Source organism: Dasypus novemcinctus, chromosome 15 (genome assembly GCF_030445035.2).
Source record: "Dasypus novemcinctus isolate mDasNov1 chromosome 15, mDasNov1.1.hap2, whole genome shotgun sequence".
Taxonomy (NCBI): Eukaryota; Metazoa; Chordata; class Mammalia; order Cingulata; family Dasypodidae; genus Dasypus; species Dasypus novemcinctus.
Window position 1 is genome coordinate 1,485,409 of NC_080687.1, and position 24,977 is coordinate 1,510,385.

The 24,977-nt window shown below is 54.9% G+C and overlaps 1 protein-coding gene across 1 annotated transcript in view; it reads right to left on the reverse strand.

The window, feature by feature from the left end:
• The window catches only part of FREM2 (FRAS1 related extracellular matrix 2), a 158,850-nt gene that overhangs the window by 46,499 nt on the left and 87,374 nt on the right, over positions 1–24,977 (reverse strand). Inside the window, 2 exon segments of the mRNA XM_058276918.1 lie at positions 17,782–18,033; positions 19,231–19,356. Of these exon segments, the coding sequence (XP_058132901.1) occupies positions 17,782–18,033; positions 19,231–19,356 (378 nt within the window).

Sequence of the window (24,977 nt, forward strand, 5' to 3'; positions counted from 1 at the left end):
TTGCATGACCTACTTCTTCAGTATCATCTGGGTAAGAACATCTACACATCAACATGCCATATTCACACCTGTGGATCCTTCATTTAGGGTGGATGAAAATTCCAATCATTCCTTGCAGTTAATAATCCAGATGAGAGCATCTTCTCGATTTTTACAGAGAGAATATTTTAAATTAAACTTAAGATTACAAAGTACAATTATTTGGGAAGATTATTAAAAAGAATATATCTAGCCAATACCTATCAAGTTTGACAGATAAAAGCAGAGACGACAGTTGCAGAAAAACAACTTTTGGGAGTGAATCACTGATAGAAAGTAGCCAAGTTATTTGATGTGGGCAAAATAAATTTCTTTCCAAACATGCATATTATCCTTTTTGTACTTTTCAGTTTCCAGATACTAAAGACATAATTTGTTTAATAAAAAAAGCAATGAATTCCATACTCACTGAATAGGTGAAATTAACACACTAAATATGAAATCTTAAGTTGGTATCAGGTCAAATGTGATTGTTATAGGAAGTTAAATTTAATCTCCATGGTAACCACAAAGAAAATATCTGAAAAATGTATACAGAAAGACATTAAAAGGGACTCAAAATTGTGCAATACAAAAAAATCCAAAAATTTGAAAGCAAGCATTAGTGGAAGAGTTGAGGGACATAAAGGTATATGACTTACCAAGACCAAAGCAAAATGGCAGAAGAAAGTCCTGCATTATCAGCAGCTCCTTTAAATGTGAATGGATTAAACTCTCCAGTCCAAAGGCAGAGACTGGCAGAATGGCTAGAAAAGCATGACCCAACTCTATGCTACTCACACGAGACTCACCTTAAATTCAAAGACACAAGAAGATTGAGTGAAAGAATGGAAAAGTATATATACCTCAAGTGGTAACCAATGGAGGGCTGGGGTGCTTGACAGATGAGTGGATAAACAACAAAACATGGATTATACATACAATGGAATATTATTTAACTATAAAAAGGCATGAAGTTCTGATTTACGCAACAACGTGAGTGAACCTTAAAGACATCATGTTGGGAAAAGTAAGGCAGGCACAAAAGAGCAAACATTGCATGATCTCACTGATATGGAAGAAGGAGAATAAATAAATTCATAGTCAGAAACTAGAAGAGGTTACCAGGGCCAAGATGAGGGAAGAGATCGGGGAGTTAAGGTTAAGTGGTACAGAGTTTCTGTTTGGGGTGGTGGAGATTGGTGCTGATGGTGCTGATGGCAGCAGAACACTGTGACTGTAATTAATACTCCTGAATTAGACGATTGAATGTGGTCAAGAGGTGACATTTTAGGCTGTATACATGTTACCAGAATAAAAGCTAAAGAAAACACCACAGGGCTGTCCAACACAAACAGGAAATCCTAAAGGAACTCTGGACCGTGGGAAATAGTATAACTGCAATAGTATTGTGTCATCTACTGTAATAAAAAATCACACTATGCAAAGTGTTAGTAATAGGGAAAATGTTGTTTACGAGAGAGGGTGGTATAAGGGAATTCTGCATTGCCTCACTGATTTTTCTGTAAACATACAACTTCTGTAATAAAAAAAAAACCTAGACAATTCTGTAACAGGGAGAAAGAAAGAAAACGATGCAACTTCATGTTTAAACTTTAACACTGTTACTGTTCTAAAAATCATCAACCAAAAGGTCTCTATGTACGTTTTTATTCCCGTTGACTGAAGTGCGTTTGAAAGCGAGCTTTTAGAAGATCATTTACCCCTGGGGAATGTGACTTTGACATCAGGACGATTTCTTTGGGAATCCCAACTGCTGACCCGGGCAGATGTCGACTAACGCGGCGTGAAACAGTCGGGGCGTTCTCAGGAGTCAGGCGTGTGGTCGACTCGTGTCAGGGCCATCGTGGTGGCCGCAGGCGCTCGGCAGCTGACCGGGAAGCAGGCGGCCACACGCAGGCGGGGAGGCCAGAGGCTCAGAGCGCATCCCAGGGAAGCAGCGGGCTTTGGGGCAGGATCTGTGCCCCTCGGCTCTGCACGCCGCTCCCGGGGCGCGGGAGGGCTCCAGGGGTCTCCGTCACCCAGGGCGTAGGGCTGTCTCCGTCCCACAGGCTCGGGCCCTCTGAGGCGCTGGGCGTGGGGATGCGCTTGGTGGGCCTGGCCCTCTGACCTGGGCCGTGGGGTGGCCCTGCTGGCCGTGTGACGTCAGCCCCAGCCCTAAGGCCTCGCTGCACATCCGCGCCCGCCCCGCACCGAGCCTGCCTGGTCTGATCCATCCCGGCTGGCGCCTTCCCCTCGCTCCACATTCACGGCCCGTCCACGCTGCCGTCTACATTCTTCATTGAAAGGAAAACAGTTGCTTCCTTTCAAGGAAAAACAGGAGTGAGAAAAACCATCCTTGTGTCACAGATGGGTTTGTGACTCAGAAAACCGTAAGCCAAGATGACAAAAACGTGGGCATCATGCTTTGCACACGGCACCTCGCCTGTGGGCCACCCGCTGCACTTCGCGCACGCGCCTCGCCCGTGGACGGCCGCTCCACTTCGCGCACGGCGCCTCGCCCGTGGACGGCCCGCTCCGCTCTGCGCACGGCGCCTCGCCCGTGGACGGCCGCTCCACTTCGCGCACGGCGCCTCGCCCGTGGACGGCCGCTCCACTTCGCGCACGCGCCTCGCCCGTGGACGGCCGCTCCACTTCGCGCACGGCGCCTCGCCCGTGGACGGCCCGCTCCGCTCTGTGCACGGCGCCTCGCCCGTGGACGGCCGCTCCACTTCGCGCACGCGCCTCGCCCGTGGACGGCCCGCTCCGCTCTGCGCACGCGCCTCGCCCGTGGACGGCCCGCTCCGCTCTGCGCACGCGCCTCGCCCGTGGACGGCCCGCTCCGCTCTGCGCACGGCGCCTCGCCCGTGGACGGCCCGCTCCGCTCTGCGCACGCGCCTCGCCCGTGGACGGCCCGCTCCGCTCTGCGCACGGCGCCTCGCCCGTGGACGGCCTGCTCTGAACACACGAGGCTCTGAAGGGCACCCCGTTAATCACCAAGCTCAAGGTTTCAGTTCACCGAGGACGTTAAAAAATAAAAGTAAACACGTGAGGCCGGGCCGCCTGGGGTGGAAGGCCCGTCCTGGGCACGAGGGGCGGCCGGACGAAGCCCGGCACGCTGCGCGGTTCGCAGGCTGCCCAGAGAGGAGGCCGGGCGGTCGGCCTGGGCGTCCCGGGAGCTTAAGAGCCAACCAAGGCCCCGAGTGTCCAGAGCAACCAGCGCCACGGAGATGCCGCTGGCATCGCTGCCAAGCAGGGAGTGGGGTGCGGCACGCGGAGCTTTCCAGAAGCCTCGCCGCGGCCTCTGTGCTGGAGACCAGCAGTACTCTTCAGGGAAGGACCTGGAGACGCATCACCTAACAAGGCACTTGTTCTTGAAGTTTTGGCATTTTATAGCCTTCTACACGTATTTTTTCATAAGGATAACTGATTTTTGTCTGAGAATTTTCCGAGGATTATAAAAACAGTGAGTCCGTGGCCTCTGCCTCCACGTGCTTACCCAGGCGTTCACTGTGCATTGATTGAGCACCTACTGGAGGCCCAGCCCCAGGCTGGGGCAAGGGGCCCTGGGGCTCAGAGGGTCCTGGTCCAGTATGGGGAGGGGGCACAGACCCCACTGCTGCGTGACCCGACAGCAGAGTGACGGCAGCTGAACCCCCCGGCTTTGACCAAGCAGGGGCTCCAGGATTCAGGGAGCGGGGCAGCCGGGGTGGGGGGGCCGGGTCGCAGGGAGGGGCGCCTGCTGGTGGGGGGACTTGGCGGCAGGGAGGGGTGTCCAGCCTGCTGGGGGGGCTGGGATGCAGGGAGGGGAGCCCAGCCCGGCAGGGGAAGGGGGGAGCTGGGCTGCAGGGAGGGGTGTCTGGCCCACTGGGGGGGGGGGGCGGGCCGCAGGGAGGGGCGTCCGGCCCGCTGGTGGGGGAACTGTGCTGCAGGGAGGGGTGTCCAGTCTGCTGGGGGGGCTGGGATGCAGGGAGGGGAGGCCAGCCTGGCAGGGGAAGGGGGGGCTGGGCCACAGGGAGGGCCGTCCGGCCCGCTGCGGGGGGGGGCTTGGCCGCAGGGAGGGGCGTCCAGCCTACCAGGGGTGTCCACCAGGCCCAGGCCACCACAACTGACCAGGCCACGGCCACCCCAGCCCCGCTGCATTCCTCTCGTTGGCTGTGATTTTCGGGGAGTCTAAGGCTCAGGCCCATAGGACGGGGAAGCTGGGGTGCCCGTGGGCCACCTTTTGCTTTTACAGAGTTGAAAAAGAAAAAGAAAAGCAACGGACTTCACACCGGCTGCACTGATGGCCTTTGTAAACACTGCTGAAGCGCCTGCTGCTTCCCTCGCCTCGCAAACATCGAGGGAGTTCGTGTTTTGAACAACGAAGCTTTCCTCAGAGAATTCATCAAGCGTCTCCTGCAGCAGCTCGTGTCCTCTCCGAGCTCGGGGCAGCTCCCCGCTGCTGCTCAGGGCCCGGGGCGCTTTAAAGAGCTTTGGGGCAGTGGCTCAACGGATAGGGCATCCACCTACCACATGGGAGGTCCAAGGTTCAAGCCCCGGGACTCCTTGACCCGTGTGGAGCTGGCCCATGTGCAGTGCTGATGCACGCAAGGAGTGCCGTGCCACGCAGGGGTGTCCCCCGTGTAGGGGAGCCCCACACGCAAGGGGTGCACCCCGTAAGGAGAGCCGCCCAGCAAGAAAGAAAGTGCAGCCTGTCCAAGAATGGCGCCGCCCAAACGGAGAGCTGACGCAGCAAAAAGAAACACAGATTCCCGGTGCCACTGATAAGGATAGAATCAGTCACAGAAGAACACACAGCAAATGGACCCAGAGAGCAGACAACTGGGGGGGGGGGGAATAAATCCTTTAAAAATTAAATAAGTAAAATAACGAGCTTTGGGGGACACTCCTGGGCCAGGGTCAGTTAAGTCCGCCCTACCCGGCAGCCGGAGCTGTCCCCTGTGGTCTGGACAGGGTCCCCAGCGGCCCCCAGGCAGACACCGTGTGGCTCCGGGCCTGGCAGCGGCTTCCCTGGGCTGCGTGCGCTGTGGAAACGCGCAGCGAGCCCGGGGGGTCCCTGGAGGGATGCAGACCTGCAGGGCCTGGCTCCAGTCCCCTCCTGGCTGTGAGCAGACCGGCTGGAGAGGGCCCCCCAGGCAGCGGAGGCCGAGCTGAGGGCAGCCCTGCGGGCGCAGAACCAGCCCTGTGTGCGGGTCCCAGCGCCTGGATTTGGCCTCTTACTTTTTTATTCTTTTTTTTGTTTGTTTTTTGTTTTGTCGGTTACTTTTTTTTTCTTTTTTTCTTTTTTTCTTTTTTGTCTTATTTCTCTTTCTACTTTTCTGTTTTTTGAAGCACTCGCTGGCACAGCTCTGCCAAGCAGGTCATTTCTTTCCAGGAGCGTGTTTGACACTCGACCACGCTCGGTACCACGGCTTGGCCCCCAGCAGCGCAGCCGTGCTCCCCACCGGGAGGCCGTGCGCCAAGGGACAAGGGCGGGGCACGTCCACTGTGAGCGGCCAGCGCGCATGCAGGGCCAGCTGGCCCACCTCGGCCGCGGGCACCTGCTTGTTAACCCTCAGACCACCGCCCGTGGTGGTCCCGCCGCATGAGGCCGCCTTCCGCCGGCAGGGCCTGGGGCCGCGGAGCAAGGCTGGGTCAGCCCAGGACAGCGCCCGCCCCTGGAGCTGCCCGGCAAACAGGGCACTAACTCCCCGCGGACGCGCGGCTTTACATGTCGGCTTCACGGATACAGAGTGAAAACCTAGCTCTTAGCAGAAGGATAAAGAAGAGATACTATTTTTTTCTAGAAGTGTGAAGAAAACATATCGATAATTTAAAAGGCTTCAGCTTGCTTCAAATGGCCTAAAGAAAAGAGGAGTTTCTATTTTTAGCTAACTTTTAAAATCCCAGTAGAGATTTTCAATATGATTATTTGTAGCATGGTATAGCAATTCATTAGTTTTATCAAATTATATTACCCAAGGAGTATAATTCCTGGAGAATCTTACATCTCTGTAGATTAGTAGCAAAATTCTTTGTCTTGATCAATAATAGTGTTTATTTTAACACAACCTGGTCTTTTTTTTTTTTACTATACATTATTTTAAGGAAGATTTAAGGCTGATTACCAAAAAAAAGGTATGTGTAAGATTTGGGGAAAGCATAAGATGTATCTTTAAAGACAACGGGAGCTACCCCAAGAATCTGGGGGCACTGTGAGGGCTACTTCCAGTCAGTTACAATTTTTAGAGGGAGGCAAAACTGAAGTTTCACATCTCTACAGTGACCAGCTGGTAAACCAACCATATGAGAAAGTAAAGGCTTTTCAAAATGAGGGAACTAAACCCATAAGTTTATTTTCCAGTTATTTGTAAAAAAGGCAACATTAAAATTATTTTTGTTGGTAACATACATACAACATAAAATGTCCCATGTCAACACCTTCAGGTACACAGTCCGGGGCTGTTAATTACAGAACCAGCACTGAGCTCCCGCTGCCGCCCGCTGCCAGGCCTTCTCCAGCTGCAGGAACCCCGCGCTGAGGCCCCAGCACCCTTTCCCCTCCCCTGCACCCCAGCACCACCCAGTTACTTTCTGCCTCTACGTCTCTACTTATTCTAGTTACTTTATGTAAGTGTCATCTTCCAATATTTGTCCTTTTGTGCCTTGCTTATTTCACTCAACATCGAGCTTCATAAAAAAGGTGTTTAAAATCAGTGTTTGCCCAGCCCAAAGGTATGCTTGGTAGTTGACAGCATAACAGTGTACTTGATTATGTACATTTCCTTATTATATAATAAGTGATTATTATTTGCCACTAACGGCTCCAAAAATCTGTACATGAATATCCAGTAGAAACACAGGAGTCTTTCTGTTCCTCTTCACACTTAATATAATTCACCTGAAATTCCACGGCAGCAGTCATCTCCTGTCACCTAAGCTCTCTTCGGACAGTGCCCACTCCCGTCCTGGCTTCCCCTCTGCAGGCAGGCCTGCGGCCCCAGCTCCAGCTTCCTTATTCCGTGTTTACAGAGACTGCCTGGTTCCAGGTCCCAGGTGGCTCGACCCCCACGTTTGAACGGAATTTCTCAGCTTCCCCAACTTGCCTTCCCTGGACAGGCTTTCACTTCCATCTCCCTAGAATGACACAGCCACTCTTTAAACTTTTGGGAACAGAACTCTACATATAAAATTCCCCTCTTTTCCTCCCCTACATCCAAGCCCTATCGTTGCTGGTGTACTTTTTCCCCCAGCCTCGTGGTCTTCAGCCTTCACTCCCACTTCCCTTTATAGTTCTAACTAATTCAAAGCTCCAAGTACTGCTGATTATTTCAGGTTGCTCAAAATCCTTCAGGTGCTCCCTGCAGGTGGATTTAGAGCACCTCGTTGTGGTTGTGTCTGGGTGCTCCCTGTGGGTGGATCTAGAGTGCCTCATTGTGCCTGGGCGCTCCCTGCGGGTGGATCTAGAGCGCCTCGTTGTGTCTGGGCGCTCCCTGTGGGGTAGATCTAGAGCACCTTGTTGTGGTTGTGTCTGGGTGCTCCCTGTGGGTGGATCTAGAGTGCCTCATTGTGCCTGGGCGCTCCCTGCGGGTGGATCTAGAGCGCCTCGTTGTGTCTGGGCGCTCCCTGTGGGGTAGATCTAGAGCACCTCGTTGTGGTTGTGTCTGGGGCTCCCTGCGGGTGGATCTAGAGCACCTCATTGTGGTTGTGTCTGGGTGCTCCCTGCGGGTGGATCTAGAGCGCCTCGTTGTGTCTGGGCGCTCCCTGTGGGGTAGATCTAGAGCACCTCGTTGTGGTTGTGTCTGGGGCTCCCTGTCGGTGGATCTAGAGCGCCTCGTTGTGGTTATGTCTGGGGCTCCCTGCTGGTGGATCTAGAGCGCCTCGTTGTGGTTGTGTCTGGGGCTCCCTGCTGGTGGATCTAGAGCGTCTTGTTGTGGTTGTGTCTGGGGCTCCCTGCTGGTGGATCTAGAGCGCCTCGTTTGTTCACGGCATCCAGTGTGCTCAAGCCTTCCTCTCGACCCTCCTGCGATGACCACACTGATCTCTGTTTAGCTGGTTCTGGACGTGCTTTACATACCAGATCATCTCATCTGATCCTCCAGAACTCTCTGAGGTGAGCAGCTCAGGTATTGGGGTGCTCACGCTCCAAGGGAGGAACAGACCTGAGGCGAGCCCCTGACAAGGCAGCGGTGGGCGCGCCTCAGCAGCCCTCCCAGGGTCCAGCGGTCCAGGCGTCTGCTCTTGGCTTCACTCCTGAGATGTGACCCGGCCGGAGGGCCTTGCCCGCTGCCCTGGCCGCTCCCCCGCGGGCTTCTCCCAGGCCCTGAGCGGAGGCCCGCCTCTCCGTTCACCCAAGTCCTCCATCTTTGAAAGGTTGCTGGGCTCCGCCCTTGTTGGAAACTGAGGCACAGTGGCCTCACAAGGAGAGACAAGCTGTCTCCATGGCTATGCTGGCAACCTAAGGAATGTGGTAATTAAGAGTTCCCGGCAAATGGGAAGAAGCTGTTAAAGGCAGAAAGAAAGGATGAGCTCTTACCTTTTGTAGTAAATAGAACACTTAGACTTTGTACCTTGAGATAAGATTTTTTGAGTTCCTTAGTAATGCTGATAGTTGACTGCATGTTGCTGCTTGTTGTCAGGTAGACTGGGGTATTTAGAGAGCCCCTCGTAAACAATAAAGTTGTCTGATGTGTCTCTACTCGCAGACCCCCTGATCCCAGCTCTCTCGTTCTTTCTTTCTTGTTTTTTCCTTCTTTCACTCTCCTTTCTCTCTTTCTTTCATTCCCAATACCCTTCGGGTCCAAATTGCCAACACGCCCTGAGCCCCAGCAGCGCCTTTCAGGCCTCAGCAAACTGCCCTTTCAGCCTCCTGCTCACTGCTTGAAATAGTATTTACATCAGTCCTTCTGCGGTAACTCGTACCGACTTTTTTTCCTCCCACATAGATTTTAAGCCTCTATTAATTCCTTTTTGTTCTCCACATTTCATACTTCGTAGGGTCTCAACAAATACTTGCTGTGTGCATGTGGTATGTGAAATTAGATTTTTACATAGCAAAAAATTTCATACATACTTTTTGTTTTCGAAGGGTGTGATAACCACATTATTAATCTAGTAGCATTTCCAAGTAGAAAACTGGTATAATTTTTAATATCAACCTTAGTTCAATTTTTTACCCGGCTGATTCATGAAAAAAATATGAAGCCTATAGCCAGCCTTGCTAATGCAGCTAAAAATCACTAGCTTCAAAGAAATCCCTCACCTTATGTAGTTTGTGTAAGTACCTTGAACACTTACCAAAGCTACCCATTCTCTAGCTATGTCCTCACACCAAATGAAATAGAATATTCACCTCTCCAAGTGTGGGTATATTAAAACATCATCTTCAAATACAGTAAATGATGGCAATCATGCAACAAAACCAACAGGTGACATGGCTGGTAGAATAATAAGTACATGTCTTATTAAATTACTTGCTTTCTCTCTTTTACCTTTACTGCCTAATTGTTTCTCCTGATATTAAATTAATAACTAATTATTGTTATAAATTTTATAACAAAATTTAAATGATTGTATAGTCTATTGCCAGATTTAGAAACAAGAATTCAGTAAGTCTATTATCTAGTTTCTCAATATTAGATTTGTTTTAAATGTACATTTAAAACAGGAGTGAGCAAAATTAAAATTTCCAGCTCATTTTGCACTGCGGGTGTAGTAGGTTAAATAGCGTCCCCCCAAATCCACAGCCAGAGGCCTTTGGGAGCAAGGGTCTTGGCAGCTGTGGTGAGCTAAGGATGGGGGGTGACGTCGCCCTGGATTTAGGGTGGGCCTTGCAGGAGTGGACGCACAGACAGAGCGGGCCACGCGGCGGTGGAGCGGCTGCAGGCAGGCGGTGCGAGCCCAGCGGTGGGACCCAGCGCCTAGGAGAGCACCGGCCTCCGCAGACCTCCAGGAGGGAGCGTTTTAAACCAGCCGGGTGCTTCCCAGGGCGTCCAGAGAGCCCACCCCTCAGCAAGAACCTGCGGGCTGCTGGGCCCGAGTGGCTCCTTAATTAACTCCAAGACCAGCCCAGACCAGGGAGCCGTGTCCGCGAGGCCTGGGGCCTTTCCAAGGAGGCACATCGCGTGACCTGCGCCCACCCGGGGCCCACGACGCAGGTGGAGGCACGCTGGCTCCCCGGTGCCCGCTGGCCGCCTCTGCGGACACGACGAACACGAGGTGTTTCCCAGGGTCGCAGCCGTTCGGGCACTGCCCGTGCCTCGTGGGCCCCTGCCCTGCTCTCCAGCACTGAAGCGGCGGTGCTCTGGCCGCGCTGACAGGCCACACACCCGCCCCTGGAGAGGTGAGCATCTGGACAGGTGAGCACCTGGCCGCGCTGACAGGCCACACACCTGGAGAGGTCGGCGTGGTCTGGAGCTTGCCCCGCCCCTGGGCAGGGCTGGAAACTGCACCTTCTAATTTCACTCAGGAGTGACCTCACTGGAGAATTCACCCACTTGGAAAAACCCAAACTGTGGGGAGTTATGCAGTTACAAAGGGCGCTGCTTAGCCAGGCATGTGGTCCCTCACCTGCCGGCATCACCAGGGAGGGGACGGCACGCGCAGGGCCTTGGGCAGGTGCGCCCAGACTGTGCTTGCTCCATCTCGGAAGCCAGGCCCCTCTGACCGAGGCTGGCCCTGACTCGGATCACTCTTTTCTAGATCTCATGAAGAATTTTTCCCTTCAGGTGTGTCCAGAACGTTCAAGAGGTAAATCAGGTATTACTTAGCCTTTAACCCCCTTCATGCAAAGAGGAGAAGCACACTGAATGTCGAGTCGAATAGGCCTAAATTGGCGCGCAGAGCTGACACTTTACAGCTGCATCCTTGAACACTTTTCTCAGCATTCCTCAGTCTCAGTTTTCCCTTTGTGAAGTGGAAGTGGAGGTGACAGCTACCCCTACTTCACAGTGCGGTGTCGAGGATTCATGCAAACCCTTGCTAGCCAAGTGTGTGTCGGGCCTGAAAGAAGCTTGAAGCTGAAGCCTTCTTCTCTCCACGAACCGGCACACTGCCCAGACCACGCCTCGTGCCAGCTGCGCTGTTTTCATTGCGGCTCCTTCTGTGATGGACATGGCAGCACAGAGGGGTCAAGTCCTAAAATCACACATCTCTGTATATGAAACGAGCATCCTCATTTACAGAAGGAGACGCTAAGGAAGGCTGCCCTCGGGGCTGGGACGTGGAGCCACTCTTCCACCGTGCTGGGTGCTGAAGCCGTGAGCGCTTTGTTCCTCCCACGCACCCAGGGTCTGTAAGCACCCCCTGACCAGGTGTTGGCTTTTAAGTGCTTTATTGGCCTTTCTCATTTAACTCCCAGCACACGCATTTGAAGTTCCTGTTGTTCTTGTTTTAGAATCTGGAGAGTGTGAGGCGTAGAGCATCATGACTGGCCCGAGGTCGCGGCGTCTCAGCGGTGGAGCCCGACCTGGTCCAGCTCCGTCAGCTTCAGCCGGTGCCGGGTACGCCGCTGCGGGGAGGCCACGGGGAGACCAAGAGCGCTGTTCTCAGGAAGTAGGGCCTTACGCTTCAGAAACCCAGAGCTCTGGGAGGAAGGGCAAGAGTCAACACACGAGATACCCTGCAGCTCTGGTCACACCTGGCCAGTCCTCCGTACCCTCCTCGGGAAGTGGTGAGTGCAAAGAAAGGAGAGGACCCACGCTGGCACAGGCGGAAGAAGACTGCGTATTTTTTTTAACATAAAGCACTAAACAGGTCCCTGCAACTTTGCCTTTCTTTCTTTTCCTTTCTTTTTTTTTAAAGGTTCTAAGAACCTGGAAAAGCCACATTTGGTCAAATACATTTTAGATCTTTTTTCTAGAACCACACTTTTATATGGGTAACTAAGCAGTGCCTTTACTATGGCATAAGAGTAACCTACAAGATAGAGATTTTAAAATAGCCTGCTAATAGCGAATAAATGGATTTTAATAAAATCGTATTTTAATTTTTATGAAAAGAACTGAGTCTTAAAGTTGAAAATGGCCCTAAAGGATTTAATAGTTGGAGGCACTGAAGGAAGCCCCTGGAACTGTTGCAAGGATTTCGGCTGGTGTCATCTTTATGATCCACTTTGTTGCTAAACACGTTGCTGACAGTGAGGGCTGGAATCCAGCACTGACCTCCTGGGCCGTGGCTTCTGCTCCAGCCACCTCGCAGGTGGCACAGGCCTGGCAGCATCCTGGGCAAGTCAAGAAGATCAAGTCCAGCGCCCTAGTCACTCTCAGTCCCCAGGGAAGCGATTCTCCCGAAGGGGACGAGGACATGCTGGTGCCTACACTTGACTGGCGCTGATGCAGTGACTGTGTTTAGATATTTACGATTCACTACAAGTCATAGACCTCAAAGGGTAGTGCAAACACACCAAGTTATTTTTAGATGCTATGTTAGAATGGCATCTACATTTTAATACATAAGCATTTATTTTACGTTGCAGTAGAAAAAACAAATAAACAATGAAAAAATGAGAATACAGCTAATACAGGTAGTTTTTTAAAAACTGAGTCAATATAAAGGAATGTATTAAACAAATAACAGTACAGGTTGTGTAAGTCATACAGGTGGTTTAAGAATCCCTACGTCGGGATTTCTAGTATCTATTATTTGTCACTGGGTTTCTATTATCAAGAAAGAGAAGGTGGCATCTCCTGAGTAATGACATCATTAGGAAATGTGGCTTTGGTCTATGTTATTGGTTGCATTTGATCTTCTGCATCATCATCACTGCTCAACAGCATTCAAAAGACTCGCTGACCCTGGTGCCAAGGGATTACTACCATTACCAGCTGGTGATGCAACTAGAAAAAGACCTTGCATAAAAGGGGGAAATGGTAAAGACAAACGAGTTTATATGGCTGAGAGACTTCAAAATGAGTCAGGAGGTCATTAGAGGGGTCGCACTCATGCACATCTCAGCAGGATCCCAGAGATAGCCAAAGTAGATACTACTCCAGGTACTGGTGCTCCTGAGGGCTACGGAGACACCCAGGTCCTACGGTCATGGCAGATGGCTCTGGATTTGTGCTCCTGAGTGTGATGGAGTTGGACTCAGATGTGCCCTCTCTACACATGCCTCTTCTGTCCCTTTTACTGAACCTGTGACTGGTTGCTGGGGTTGTTGTATGCTCAGGAGATTTGAATCTCTTTACTGTCCATGTGCCAGCTGGGCCCTGAGCCTCAGCAGAGTTGAAACAACTACTCTCCAGTTTGTTGGACTTACCCAGGACAGCTAACAGGGAGATGAAGATGGTCAACCACCACAGCAGGGAACCGAGAGTGTCTACAACTACCAGCAGGAGAATCCCATCCATTATCCATGCAGAACCTAAGCCCCCTCTTGATTTAGAGGTGCAGTGGACATCGCCATCCCAATCCACAGAATGGAGGAATATAATATGGACTGGAGTGGACTTGCTGGTTCTCTGCTATAGAACTGTTGTGAGTCTAGCAATGGAAGAAGGTGTAGCACTGATGTGGAGACAGTGGCCACGGGAGTTGCTGGGGACAGGGAGAGGGAAGAAGAGATGTGACGTGGGCGCATTTGGGGACTTGGAGTTGTCCTGAATGGTATTGCAGGGACAGATGCAGGACATCATATATCCTGCCATCACCCACTGAATGGACCGGGGGAGAGTGTGAACTGCAGGGTATTCGATGGTCCCTGCCGTGCAGCAGTGCTCCAGGGCGTATCACCAAACGCCGTGAAGGTGCCGCTGGAGGAAGGGCATGGTGATGTGGGAGGAGCGGCGTGCGGGTGGGGAGTGGGGTATATGGGAACCTCTTAGGTTTTTTAAACTAACGTTTTGTGTGATTTATATATCTTTTTTTAAAAAGACTAAAATAAATAGGAAAACAAAACAACAACAACAACAAAGACTTGCCTAAGCTGCTCTGGAGCAAGAGTTCACACATGAAAGAGCCAGAACTGTCCCCAAGGCCCCGCCCGTTTTCCTCCTGCACCCCGACACTGTGGCTGGAGTGAAGAATAAAGCACTGCGTGCCGTGGGGTTCAAGGGACGACCTCGCCTGCACATCCGAGGACGGGGGCTCAGGCCAGTAGAGCGAGCAGCCGCAGGGGCGGGGAGCGGCGGCGCGCGGCCTGGCAGCCAGGGGCTCGGGTAAGGACGGCGAGCGCAGTGCCCTCCCTTACTGACCTGGCACCACCCGGGGTGACGGCCGCCTTGGCCTTAGGGTGGGAAGGCGGTGGCGGCGGCTGCAGCCTGGCCCAGGGCACAGCCCCCTCGGGTGGGTCACGGGGCTCTCAGAGCCTAGCGAGCAGACCTGACAGCACGCAGAGGGCTTCAGGGGCTGGTTCTGCTGGTCAGGACTCACAGGACTGCGCAGGGCGCAGGAAGCGGCAGGAGGGCTTCCTCCATGCCTGGCCTCGGGCCGCCTGCTCCGCGCTGCTCTCTTCCTTTCCGCCCTGGACAGGACCAGTGTCTTGGGCCCTCCTGCCCGCCCCTCAGAGGACCTGACCCCTCTCTTGTGCCCTAGTGTAGCTGCCCCTCCCTCTGCAACTCTCCTCGCAGCTTTTTTTCCCTTTCCCTCTCCTGTGATTGGACCGGCCATTGTAAAGACCTAAATATATTTGAGACGATTACAAGATTTGTCGACGGGCGTTAATAAACCTTAACTAACAAACGGCCTGAGTCCTCCTGGAGCCTCAGCCCTCACACTGCCCAGCAGACAAGGGCCTCTGCCTTACTCTTCTCTCATGCGTGACTGGCTCTCGACCAGGGCAGGGGAGACCCCTGCCCTCTTATGGAGAAGTTTTGCTGTGAAAGGTTTTGTGCTGAGGAGTCCCCTGGTATGAGCTTAGGGACCAGTGACAACGGGCACAGAGGTCTGGATGGGAAGGAGGCCAGGCCAGGACGCCAGGCATCTGAGGACCCCACCACCTCCACGGAGAGAGGGGCTCTGCTGTGCCAGGTGCCAGGACACGGAGAGGAGGGGCTCTGCTGTGCCAGGTGCTGAGAACACAGGAGAGGAGGGGCTCTGCCTGTGCCCAGCAGTGCTGGACGAGGGGGAAAGGACAGTGGGTGAAGTGAGAGCAGGACTTCTGATTGAGAGAATCAGGGCTGAGGAATAGAAGGAGGAGCCCAAGAGAACACCTGAAATTAGAAGCCGAGATGCGAGCAGCCCAGACCACCTGCCATTAACCGGAGGTCCTTTCTAGGCAGGTATTTGGCTTAAGCTCAGCTCAGAATAATGGTGACTTTCTCGTGCACCAACAAACGCTGACAACCTGATCTGGGTGCCTAAAACGATAAACTCAGCTACAGGAACATAATGTACAGGAAGTCACCGTCGGATCACTGCACGAGAAATACAGAACGTTCTACATCTACGCCTTCCTGACAAGCTGCGGCCCCACTGTGTCCATGGCGCTCTGAAGCGCAACGCCAGAGTGGGAGCCGGGCTCCGGCACCTGCGTGCTCTGAGCTTCGGCTGCCCCGCTCGAATGCCCTTTGCCCGTGAGGACTCAGGAACCGTGCAGCCCGTGCCCATCCCGAGCGAGCGTGAGAGGCGCAGGTCCGCAGCAGACGGCACGGCCTGCCCCAGCACGCAGAGGCCGGACGCCTCTCAGAAAGGCCTGCCGCGCCCGCTTTGCGGGGTCGGCTCTCTGCGCCCCGGGCTCGTCCTCTGAAACGCGGTGGCAACTTCTCCTTCATCCCCGCAGACTCGGTGCCAGCACCTGAAGGCTGGCGCCCCAGGAAGACACGTTCTTTCTGCTCGGCTTGTCCCCATGTGCCTCCCACCGCAAGCCACGTGGGGAGATTTCTGCCAGCCAAATAAGGTAAGCTAAACAATCACAAAGCACGGTTGCTGTTTTAAAATTAAACCTCGGGGAGCAGGAATATCTCAAGTGGTCAGGTCCTGCGTTCGATCCCTGGTACCTCCTAAAAGCAACAAAACAAACTAATGGAAAAAATCCCAGCTCTCACTGGGGAGTGGATGTGGCTCAGTGCTTGAGCACCTGCTTCCCATGTGTACGGTCCTGGGTTCTATCTCTAGCACCTCCTTAAAAAGTTAAATCTCTCTCTCTCCCCCTCTCCCTCCCTCTCCTCCTCTCTTTTCCTCTCTCCCGCTCCCTCCCTCTCTCTCCCTCTCTTTCTCTCCCCCCTCCCTCTCTCTCCCCCCTCCCTCTCTCTCCCCCCTCTCTGCCTCTCTCTCTCCCAGTCTCCCCCCTCCCTCTCTTTCTCTCTCTACCTCCCCTCCCACCCTGTAGATACCCAAATAGGACATGGATTGCCACATGGACTCAGTTCTGCTTTGGCTGATCCTCAGAATCCTGACTCTCTAACATTATTTGAAGTTAAACTAAAATTTCTATTCTTCGTTTAAATACAGAGTAGAGCTGTTTATTAAACTAAAAATAAGGCACCTTTTAAAATATCACAGCAGTTTCCTCAGTAGGACGTGTCTAAGTATAAGGTCGACTCAAGACTAGTTCCATTCCTGGGGGGGTTTGACGCTGTGTGCGCCCAGAAAACCGTGCTCTTCAACGTAACCCCTTCCCGAGTGTGTGGGCCTCGTAAGCAGCCCCTTTCGATGAGGCAGTTACGGTGGTCTTAATCCTACACTGAGTCCTGGATAAGAGAATTCAGTGTAGACACACAAAGAGAGGAAGCCACGGGGAGCAAGAAGCGAGGGTCAGCGGGCCCTGGAAGAGAAGGGACGGCCAGGAGAGGCGGCCCGGGCGAGCACTGACGCACCCAGAGCATCCGGGAGGAAAGGTGGTGATTCGGGCTTTTCCCAGCCCCGAGCCGTGGGCGCTAACCCCGCTGCGTAAGCCAGACCCCGCAAGTCCCTGCTCGAGCAGCCAGGAGGCGAACACAGTCCCCTCTGAATAAAGGCACCCTGCGTCGCTGCCGTCACTTCCTAGAAACGTCTTCAGGGAAGAAACGAGCACTGCTGTCATGCCGCGGGCACCAGTGATGCGCTCCCAGGACCTGGGGCTGCGGGACCCCCGCCGGGCGCGGTCGTGGCGCTGCCTCCCACGCTCCCCGGCGGGTTATTTTCCACTCCCTCGTTTTAAGCCCATTTGGGGAACAAGGCACCGTGACCCCCCTCCAGTGTCGAACCAAACGCATCCTCCTGTTTCTTCCTCTTTCTTCTACCAGGAGGAAAACATTCAAGGGAGAATGGAAACTACCCGGGCGCAGGGTCCTCTCCGGTGGCCGCCCTCTCCCCTCACGGGAGAGCAGGATGCCTCTTGGGGTGGGAAATTAAGACCCCTGCCCTCCTCCACCCAGGAGGCGGGGCTGCGCCGGGCGGCTGGCTCGGGGAGGGTCTGGGCGTCCAGCTCCTCCGGGCGGCGCTGCCTGCCCGACCGGACCCCCGCTTGCTTAGACCTGACCCCCGCTTGCTTAGACCTGACCCCCGCTTGCTTAGACCTGACCCCCGCTTGCTTAGACCTGACCCCCGCTTGCTTAGGCCGTTGTGGTCAATTACCAACCAGCCCGCCTGACAGGTTTCTTTGAAAAACTGCTTTAAAACCCAGTTAAAGTAGTAAAATGCAAGCTTTTTAAAGCAAACCAACACAAAGAAAGGAAGAAGGAAACGGATTGGGCTTAGAATCGCTTCGATTCCTCCTCACGAAACTTAAACGGCCGAGTCCACGTGGGACCGGGCTCCGAGGGAGTGAGGGGACACCACAGCCCGGCGAGGCCCTCACCCCACGTCCACGCGGGCCGGGCCGCGAGCCGCGCCGGGGGACAGCGCGGGGGCCCGGGCACCTACCGTCGTCGCTGTCGGGGAGGATGGCGACCCGCGCGCCCGGGAAGGCGGGCCCGACCCTGCCGCCCATGGGCGCGCTCAGCAGCACCCGGAAGGCCTCCTCGTCCTCGTGCAGCGAGTCGTCGATCACCAGCACCCGGCACGCCGCCTCCCGCATGCCCCTGCCAAAGCGCACGGCGCTGCTGCCGTCCTCGGGCCTGGAGATGAAGTCGGAGAAGGACAGCACCGACGTGGGGACGGTCCCGGTGGCCGTGCCTGGGGGCGGAGAGCACAGTGGATGTCCACGCCAGGCGCAGGGCAGGTGGGCGCTGTCAGCGCCCTCAGCACCCTCAGCCCTCAGCGCCGCCCTCAGCGCCCTCGGCCCTCAGCGCCCGCCCTCAGCGCCCTCAGCCCTCAGCCCTCAGCGCCCTCAGCCCTCAGCCCTCAGCGCCCTCAGCCCTCAGCCCTCAGCGCCCTCAGCCCTCAGCCCTCAGCGCCTGCCCTCAGCGCCCTCAGCCCTCAGCCCTCAGCCCTCAGCGCTCTCAGCACCCTCAGCCCTCAGCCCTCAGCGCCCTCAGCCCTCAGCGCCCTCGGCCCTCAGCCCTCAGCCCTCAGCGCCCTCAGCGCTCTCAGCACCCGCAGCCCTCAGCCCTCAGCCCTCAGCGCCCTCAGCCCTCAGCCCTCAGCGCCCTCAGCCCTCAGCCCTCAGCGCCCTCAGCGCCCTCAGCCCTCAGCCCTCAGCGCCTGCCCTCAGCGCCCTCAGCCCTCAGCCCTCAGCCCTCAGCGCCCTCAGCCCTCAGCGTCCTCAGTGCCCTCCGTGCCCTCAGCGCCCTCAGCCCTCAGCACCCTCTGCACCCTCAGCACCCTCCTCGCCCTCAGCGCCCGGCAGCCCGTCGGCCCCCCAGGCTGCGTGTCCACCCCACTCCGCACCGTGTCTCAGGCTCTAGGCATTCCTGGAAATCTCAGGGAGAACCTTCTTGGCAGGGACGACTTTTCCTTTGTTCTTAGGAATCAGCCTACGTCCCGGGAAGGAGCTCAGTACAGGCAGTACAGGAATGGGCGCTGCGTTCTCATTTTAACATCAAAATACATGAAAACACCTGCCCGAGGATGCTGACCCCCCATGAGTAAAACAAATATTTTGAAACTTGTCAGAGATGAATTTCAAACTAGTTTTAAGTCAGTTTGAAATGTTTCTTTTCGCCCACTGGCTTGCCTTTTGTGTATATATATATTTTAACAAGCGCCGCCTTCCCCTTGCGCGTGTGGGATGGGGCGTCAGATGCAGTCCCCACGCCGGGCAGTCGTGGTGGCCGGGAAGCCAAGCCTGCTGGTGAGGTCAGCAGCCGCCGCCTGGCGCCCACCGCCCTGCCGACGCGACTGCTCTTTCCTACAGGGACGTGAACGACAGAGGGCTCCCCTCAGGAGGCAGGACGCACGGTCCCCCGGGGGCACCTGCCTGCTGGCGGCTACCTGGCTGCGTGTGGCAGATGACCATCAGCTCCTGGCTGGCGTCCCCCGTTCTCCTGATGGGCACGAGCAGCTCGCCGACATCTTCTTCCACGGAGAACGTGGCCTGGGGGATGAATACGGTCGGTTCTAGGAGAAAACACAACCACAGTCCATTAGCTCCGCTCGGACTTTCGCCCACGTGACTGTCCTGCGCAGGGCAGAACCGCCCTGGTGGATTTTGCCCCTGCGTGTCCTTTTAGAAAAACCCGGGTGTGAGGAAGGAGAGGGGAGAAGGCGGCGTGGCGCACGCGGCGGCCGGGCCGGGGCTCGACACCCATAAACAGCACTTGGCGCCGACGCCACCCCAACTGCCGCGCGGGGCATGAGCAGGGGGACGGGGGCCTCGAACCCAAGCTCCTCATCTGCGCAGAGCGAGACCCCGCGGAACTGGCGGTCTCTGGAGGTGGCGAGGCCTCGGAAGGCGTCCGTCCTCCTGTTTCACCAGCGGGGGCCTCAGGGCCGCGGAGGGCACTGAGCTGCGGGGACGGTCACTGGTCATCGGGATGAAAACGCCGGTCTTGTTGTCAGTCTGTCCGTTGTTCCTTCTGCCCCAGATGCGCTCCTTTGGGGTGATTAACGATTAAAACGTAATAGTACACCGCTCGGCACTTTAAGGAAGAGCAGCCCCTTCAGACTTCAGGGCTCTGCTCACCGGCTCCGAGGGAACGTCTGGCTTCCTGCTTCCCGGACAGCAGCAGGACACGGCACGTAACGCGGGGCCAGGGGCCAGCGCCAGCGTCGGTGCTCTTCCGTAGGGCGGTCGGACGTGCCCGTCTTCCTAGAAATGGCGCGATGTTGCAGAAAGACGAATGAGAAAGCTCTAACTCCACTTGGCTCAACAGCTGACGTGGTGACGGGTGCGCGGTACTGGACTCAGCGTCTGCTCCACCAAAGCCCCACGTACGCAGGGGAAACGCCATGATCGTTTTCACAGCAGCCGGGCACGCTGCTTCGGGGGTTAAAGCTCACTGCGGCGGCGAGCCCCACATGGACGTTCCCGGCCACAGCGCCTGTGGCCTGACTTCTGGTCGGGCAGAGCTGAGCGAGGGCCCAGCCTGGGGTGGGGTGGATGCTCCGGCAGCCTCGGGGCGCCCCCCGGCAGCCCCTCTCCCTGCGCCCCGCATCTGGCTGTTCAACGCACCAAGGCCCTGCTGGGTGTCCCCTGCGCTCTCCTGGGGCTCTGGCAGCAGGCCGCCCCCTAGCCGACACTGTGGGCCGCCGTCCAGCGCCAGGCTCCGTGCCAGACCGGGGGCCAGGGTCGTCAGAGGGGACCCAGCGGGCAGGCAGGTGGGCAGGAAGGAGGGGGACGCAAACAGAGGACCGGACGGGAGGAGCTGCAGTGCGCAGAGGCGGGCAGGGAGAGCCGGTGGGCACGGGCTGGGACGTCAGCGTTACTGGGAGAGCCACGGGGAGGCTGGAGGGCCACGCAGAGCCAAGACTGACGGAGCAACGAGGCGCCCGTGGGCATCGAGCCACGGGGATGGACTCGCCAGGAGCTCAGGACAGGGCAGCTCCAGGCAGGGGCCTGCGGGGCTGTGGCCAATCAGAGGGAGGCGAGAGGCAGGGGTGGCCGAGAGGGTCGGCGAGCACAGGGCTTCAGCGCCACTGGGAAGGCCAGCCATGAAGCTGCGAGCGCTGTGGCCGGGAGGGCGACGTGCCCGACGTCCAACTGAAGAATGGCACTTCGGCCTGTGCGAGAACTGGCCGCTTGGGTCCAGGAGCCGCGGCCAAGCCTGGAGAGGGGGCCACGCCACCACCCAGGAGAAAGGCCCGCGGGGCGGCGCAAAGCACAGCTGACCTCGGGCCTCGAAGAGCAGGCGCCGCAGGGTTTCTGACGGGCGCGTTGTGTATTGAGTGGTATCAGAGACCCCGAATCCCCAGAAAGGTTGGAAATGCGTTGACCACGATAGAGTGTAAGCAACTGAGAAAATAAACCCCAAACATTGCAAACTGGAGGCCACAACTGGAATGTAAGAGGACTGAGAAGAGCGGGTTCTTATAGCAAGTGATGGCCGGACGCCAGCTGAGGACGCCGTGGACGGCACGGCACCTGCAGAGGGACATTCTAGTAAACCAGGGCCGACACCGCCCGGGCCGGAGGCAGGTGGGGTGGCGGAGACGAGAACGGTCCAGGACCCAGGCCGGAAATGAGTGCTAATGTATTTCAAGAAAAAGAGTGGAGTGATGGGGCTCAAGCAGTTGGGTGCCCGCCTACCACGTGGGAGGTCCTGGGTTCGGTTTCTGGAGCCTTCTAAAGAAGACGAGGAGGACGGTGAGCTGACACAATGAGATGATGCAGTGAGGAGACACAACGAAGAAACACAACAAGAGACACAACAAGCAGGGAGTGGAGGTGGCTCAAGCTTTTGGGGACCTCCCTCCCACATGGGAGGTCCCAGGTTTGGTTCCTGGTGCCTCCTGAAGAGAAGACGAGCAGACACAGGGCACAACAACAGACACAGAGAGCAGACAGCGAGTGCAAACAGTGAGGCGGCGGGTGGCGGGGAATAAACAAAATAAATCTTTAAAAAGAAAAATGAAAAGAAAAAGCGAACCGTGGATTGTTTTGGATTAGAATGGAGAACGCACCGCCCAATTTAGCAAAGGGAAGTTGTGTCCATGGGATGGGGGCAAACCCCTGAGGGGAGGGCTTAAGGAGGCTGGGGGGGACGGGGACAGCTCCCGTGGCTGTTGCTCGAAGCGGCTCTGCTTTAAAGGGCAGCAGAGGAAAGTGGCACCTGGAGAAATGTGTGTGCTTGTTTGTTTCTAGGAGTTCAAGAATTACTCGAACTGTTATGAAATACGATTTTACCAAGAAATTTTCAACATAGAAATGATCACAAAACTTAAGGAAAAAAACCATGGAAAGCCGTCATAGTAGTCAGGCAAAGGGTGCCGAAGTCGAGTACCAGCGCTCTGCCGGCTTCCACCAAGGGTGTTGCCTGGGGTAGGAGCTGACAGCTACCAGGCCCTGAAGAGTCCAGCTCAAGGCTGACTTCTCAGCACATCAGCCGCCGTGTGCTGAAGTGAGCCGGCTGCGGTCTCTGCGAGGGTCCCGCCCGCCTCCTCCTCGCCAGGCCCCGGGGCCCAGCGTCTTAGTTCCCGGCTGGAGGTGGAGGCTGGCTTCCTCCCGCGGCTGCTCGGCTGCTCCGCGCTGGCCTCTTCACTGCAGCTCTCGGCCGGCGGCTCAGCTCTCCCCAGGCTTGGCCACCTGAGCCCTCTCCTGGCACGAGGCAGGACTGAGATGACCACATCCTCTCCTCTGCCCGCCCGTGGAGCTCCCTTTCTTCTGGCACCTTCTACTGGGTCTCCTTGAGCGAGTGCCCATTTCACAGCCCCCCGAGGGGGTTCTTACACGGAGTTACTGACATGGCTGAATCAAAGCCCTAATCTTGACTTAACCCCGTAAAACCTTTGAATTCGATGCAATCAAAGGGGATCACACCCCGAGGAACAGGCCAGTTCACAAACGTAACCTCACTCTTTGGAATTCATAAATAAACCCGACGTGCCACAGCCACCAGACATGCCAGCGTTTCAGGAGGTTCTTTTCCTTAACGTGTGGGAATGAGCTGTGCGGCCACCCAGGGCCTGGCCGTTTGCAAGTCACCGACTCTGCGGCTTCTGTATGAAGCACGGCAGAAAACTTTATTTCTTTACAAAGCCTGGTAAGTTATTCTGGACTTTCAATCTATAGTGGCCATTTTTTCAAATAAGTTATTCAGGAAAAACTCACTTACAGGGTTTTAATTTTAAAAGCCCCTTTAAGATATCAAGCCTGGGGCCCGTGCGGGTTGAACGAAACCGGCGGGAGCTCCTGGGGGGTCAGCGGCTTGGCCTCTGAGGAAGACAAAGGCTGCCCTGAGCTCCCGCCCTCAGCCCCGGCTGCCATCATGGTCATCGGGCAGAGGGGCTCCCGGGCCAGCCCCCCGCGTGGGCCTGCCGTCGACCCCTCCTGGGCAAGTCTGTGAGTCTGGGGAGGGGTCGGCGAGAGCAAGGAGCCGCCCGGCAGCCTTCTTCCTGGAGGCTGCTTTCTGCAGCACGTGGGCACTGGCTGGAGGGCTCCCCCCGACCCTGAGCAGGCTCCGGTGACGTGAGAGCTTCCGTGGCTAGGAACTCAGCACTCCCTCAGTTGTTGTTTTTAACTGTATCCACTATGAAAATATCCAAACATTTTTATGTACCCTGCATATATGCCCTGGAGAACTCCCTGCCAACCACGTGTCCCCTGGCAATAACATCCCACACCAGTATTCCTCCCCTGCATTGTTGAACCTCTCTGTGATCCAAAACTTCTTCAAAAATGAAGCCCAATATGTTGCCAGATTCCATAAATAGTAAAATGGAATATGGTGATTAGTTTAAAGGTTAGCTATAGAATACATATTAATTTAGAAAAATTAAGGTAAAAATAAATTGAGGTATCAAAAAATTTAAAAATGCAAAAGCTTTGTTTTTGATGTTTTGCCTTCCATCACTGCAATAAGTGTTGCCCTGTATGCAACTTGGCAAGGCAACTACTTCCGTCTTTTCCTCAGTGTCTACGTCCTATCTTTTTCTTTTCTTTTTTTCTAATTATTAAGCTTATCTTTATAAGAGTTTTAGATCACAGCAATTCATATATACAATATACAGTACTCCCACATATCCAACATAAAACTTTTTCCTAAAGGAACAGCAACAATCCCCCAAGTGCAATGGCAAAGACCAAAGAAGAATGGAAGTCCAACGATGAGCGCTTGAAACTAATGACTATGCTTGTGAGCCTGTGCACCTGAAATAAGAACAAAGCCTAGAGCTGCAGGGTGCCTAAGCGTTACCTCCTGAGAGCCTCCATGTTGCTCAAATGTGGCCAGTCTCGAAGCCAAACTCAGCATGTAAATGCGTTGCCTTCCCCCCAGCGTGGGACATGACTCCTGGGGATAAGCCTCCCTGGCACCGAGGGATTACTACCAAGTACCAGCCGATGATGTAACTAGAAAATGACCTTGAATAAAATGGTCAACTCGGACCAGCAGTATATCTCAGTCTACATAAAATATCAGGAGTTAAAAATGCTTTTTGACCTGAATCAAGGGGGAAATGGAAAGGACAAATGAGCTTATATGGCTATGAGTCTCCAAAAAAGAGCTGGGAGGTTATCAGAGGGGTCTCCCTTATGCACACCTCAGCAGAGTCCCAGAGACAGATAAAGTAGATACAACCCCAGGTATTGGTTCTTCTGAGGGCTACAGAGACCCACAGGTCCTATGGTCATGGCAGATGGAGTTCAGTGCCATGTCAGTTGGCCCTACTTTGGAGTTCGTGTTTCTGTGTGATGGAGCTGGACTCAGATGTGATCTTTTTTCACAAGCTTCTCCTGTTACATTTACCAGAACTGTAGTTGGTGCTGGGGTTTAATACATACCCAGAGGATCTGAATCTCTGGATTGACCATATGATAGCCAGGCCCTGAGCCTCAACAGACTTCAGCTTCTACACTCTGGTTTATTGGACTTACCCCACTCAGCCAACATGGAGTTGCAGAAGGTCAACCACCACACCAGGGAGCCAAGAGTGCCTACAACTGCAAGCAGGAGGATTGCATCCAGCATCCATGTGGAATCTAAGCCCCCTCTTGATATAGATGTGGAGTGGACACAACCAATCCAAGGTCCACAGGATGGAGGAATAGAATATGGATTAGAGTGGACTTACTGATATTCTAT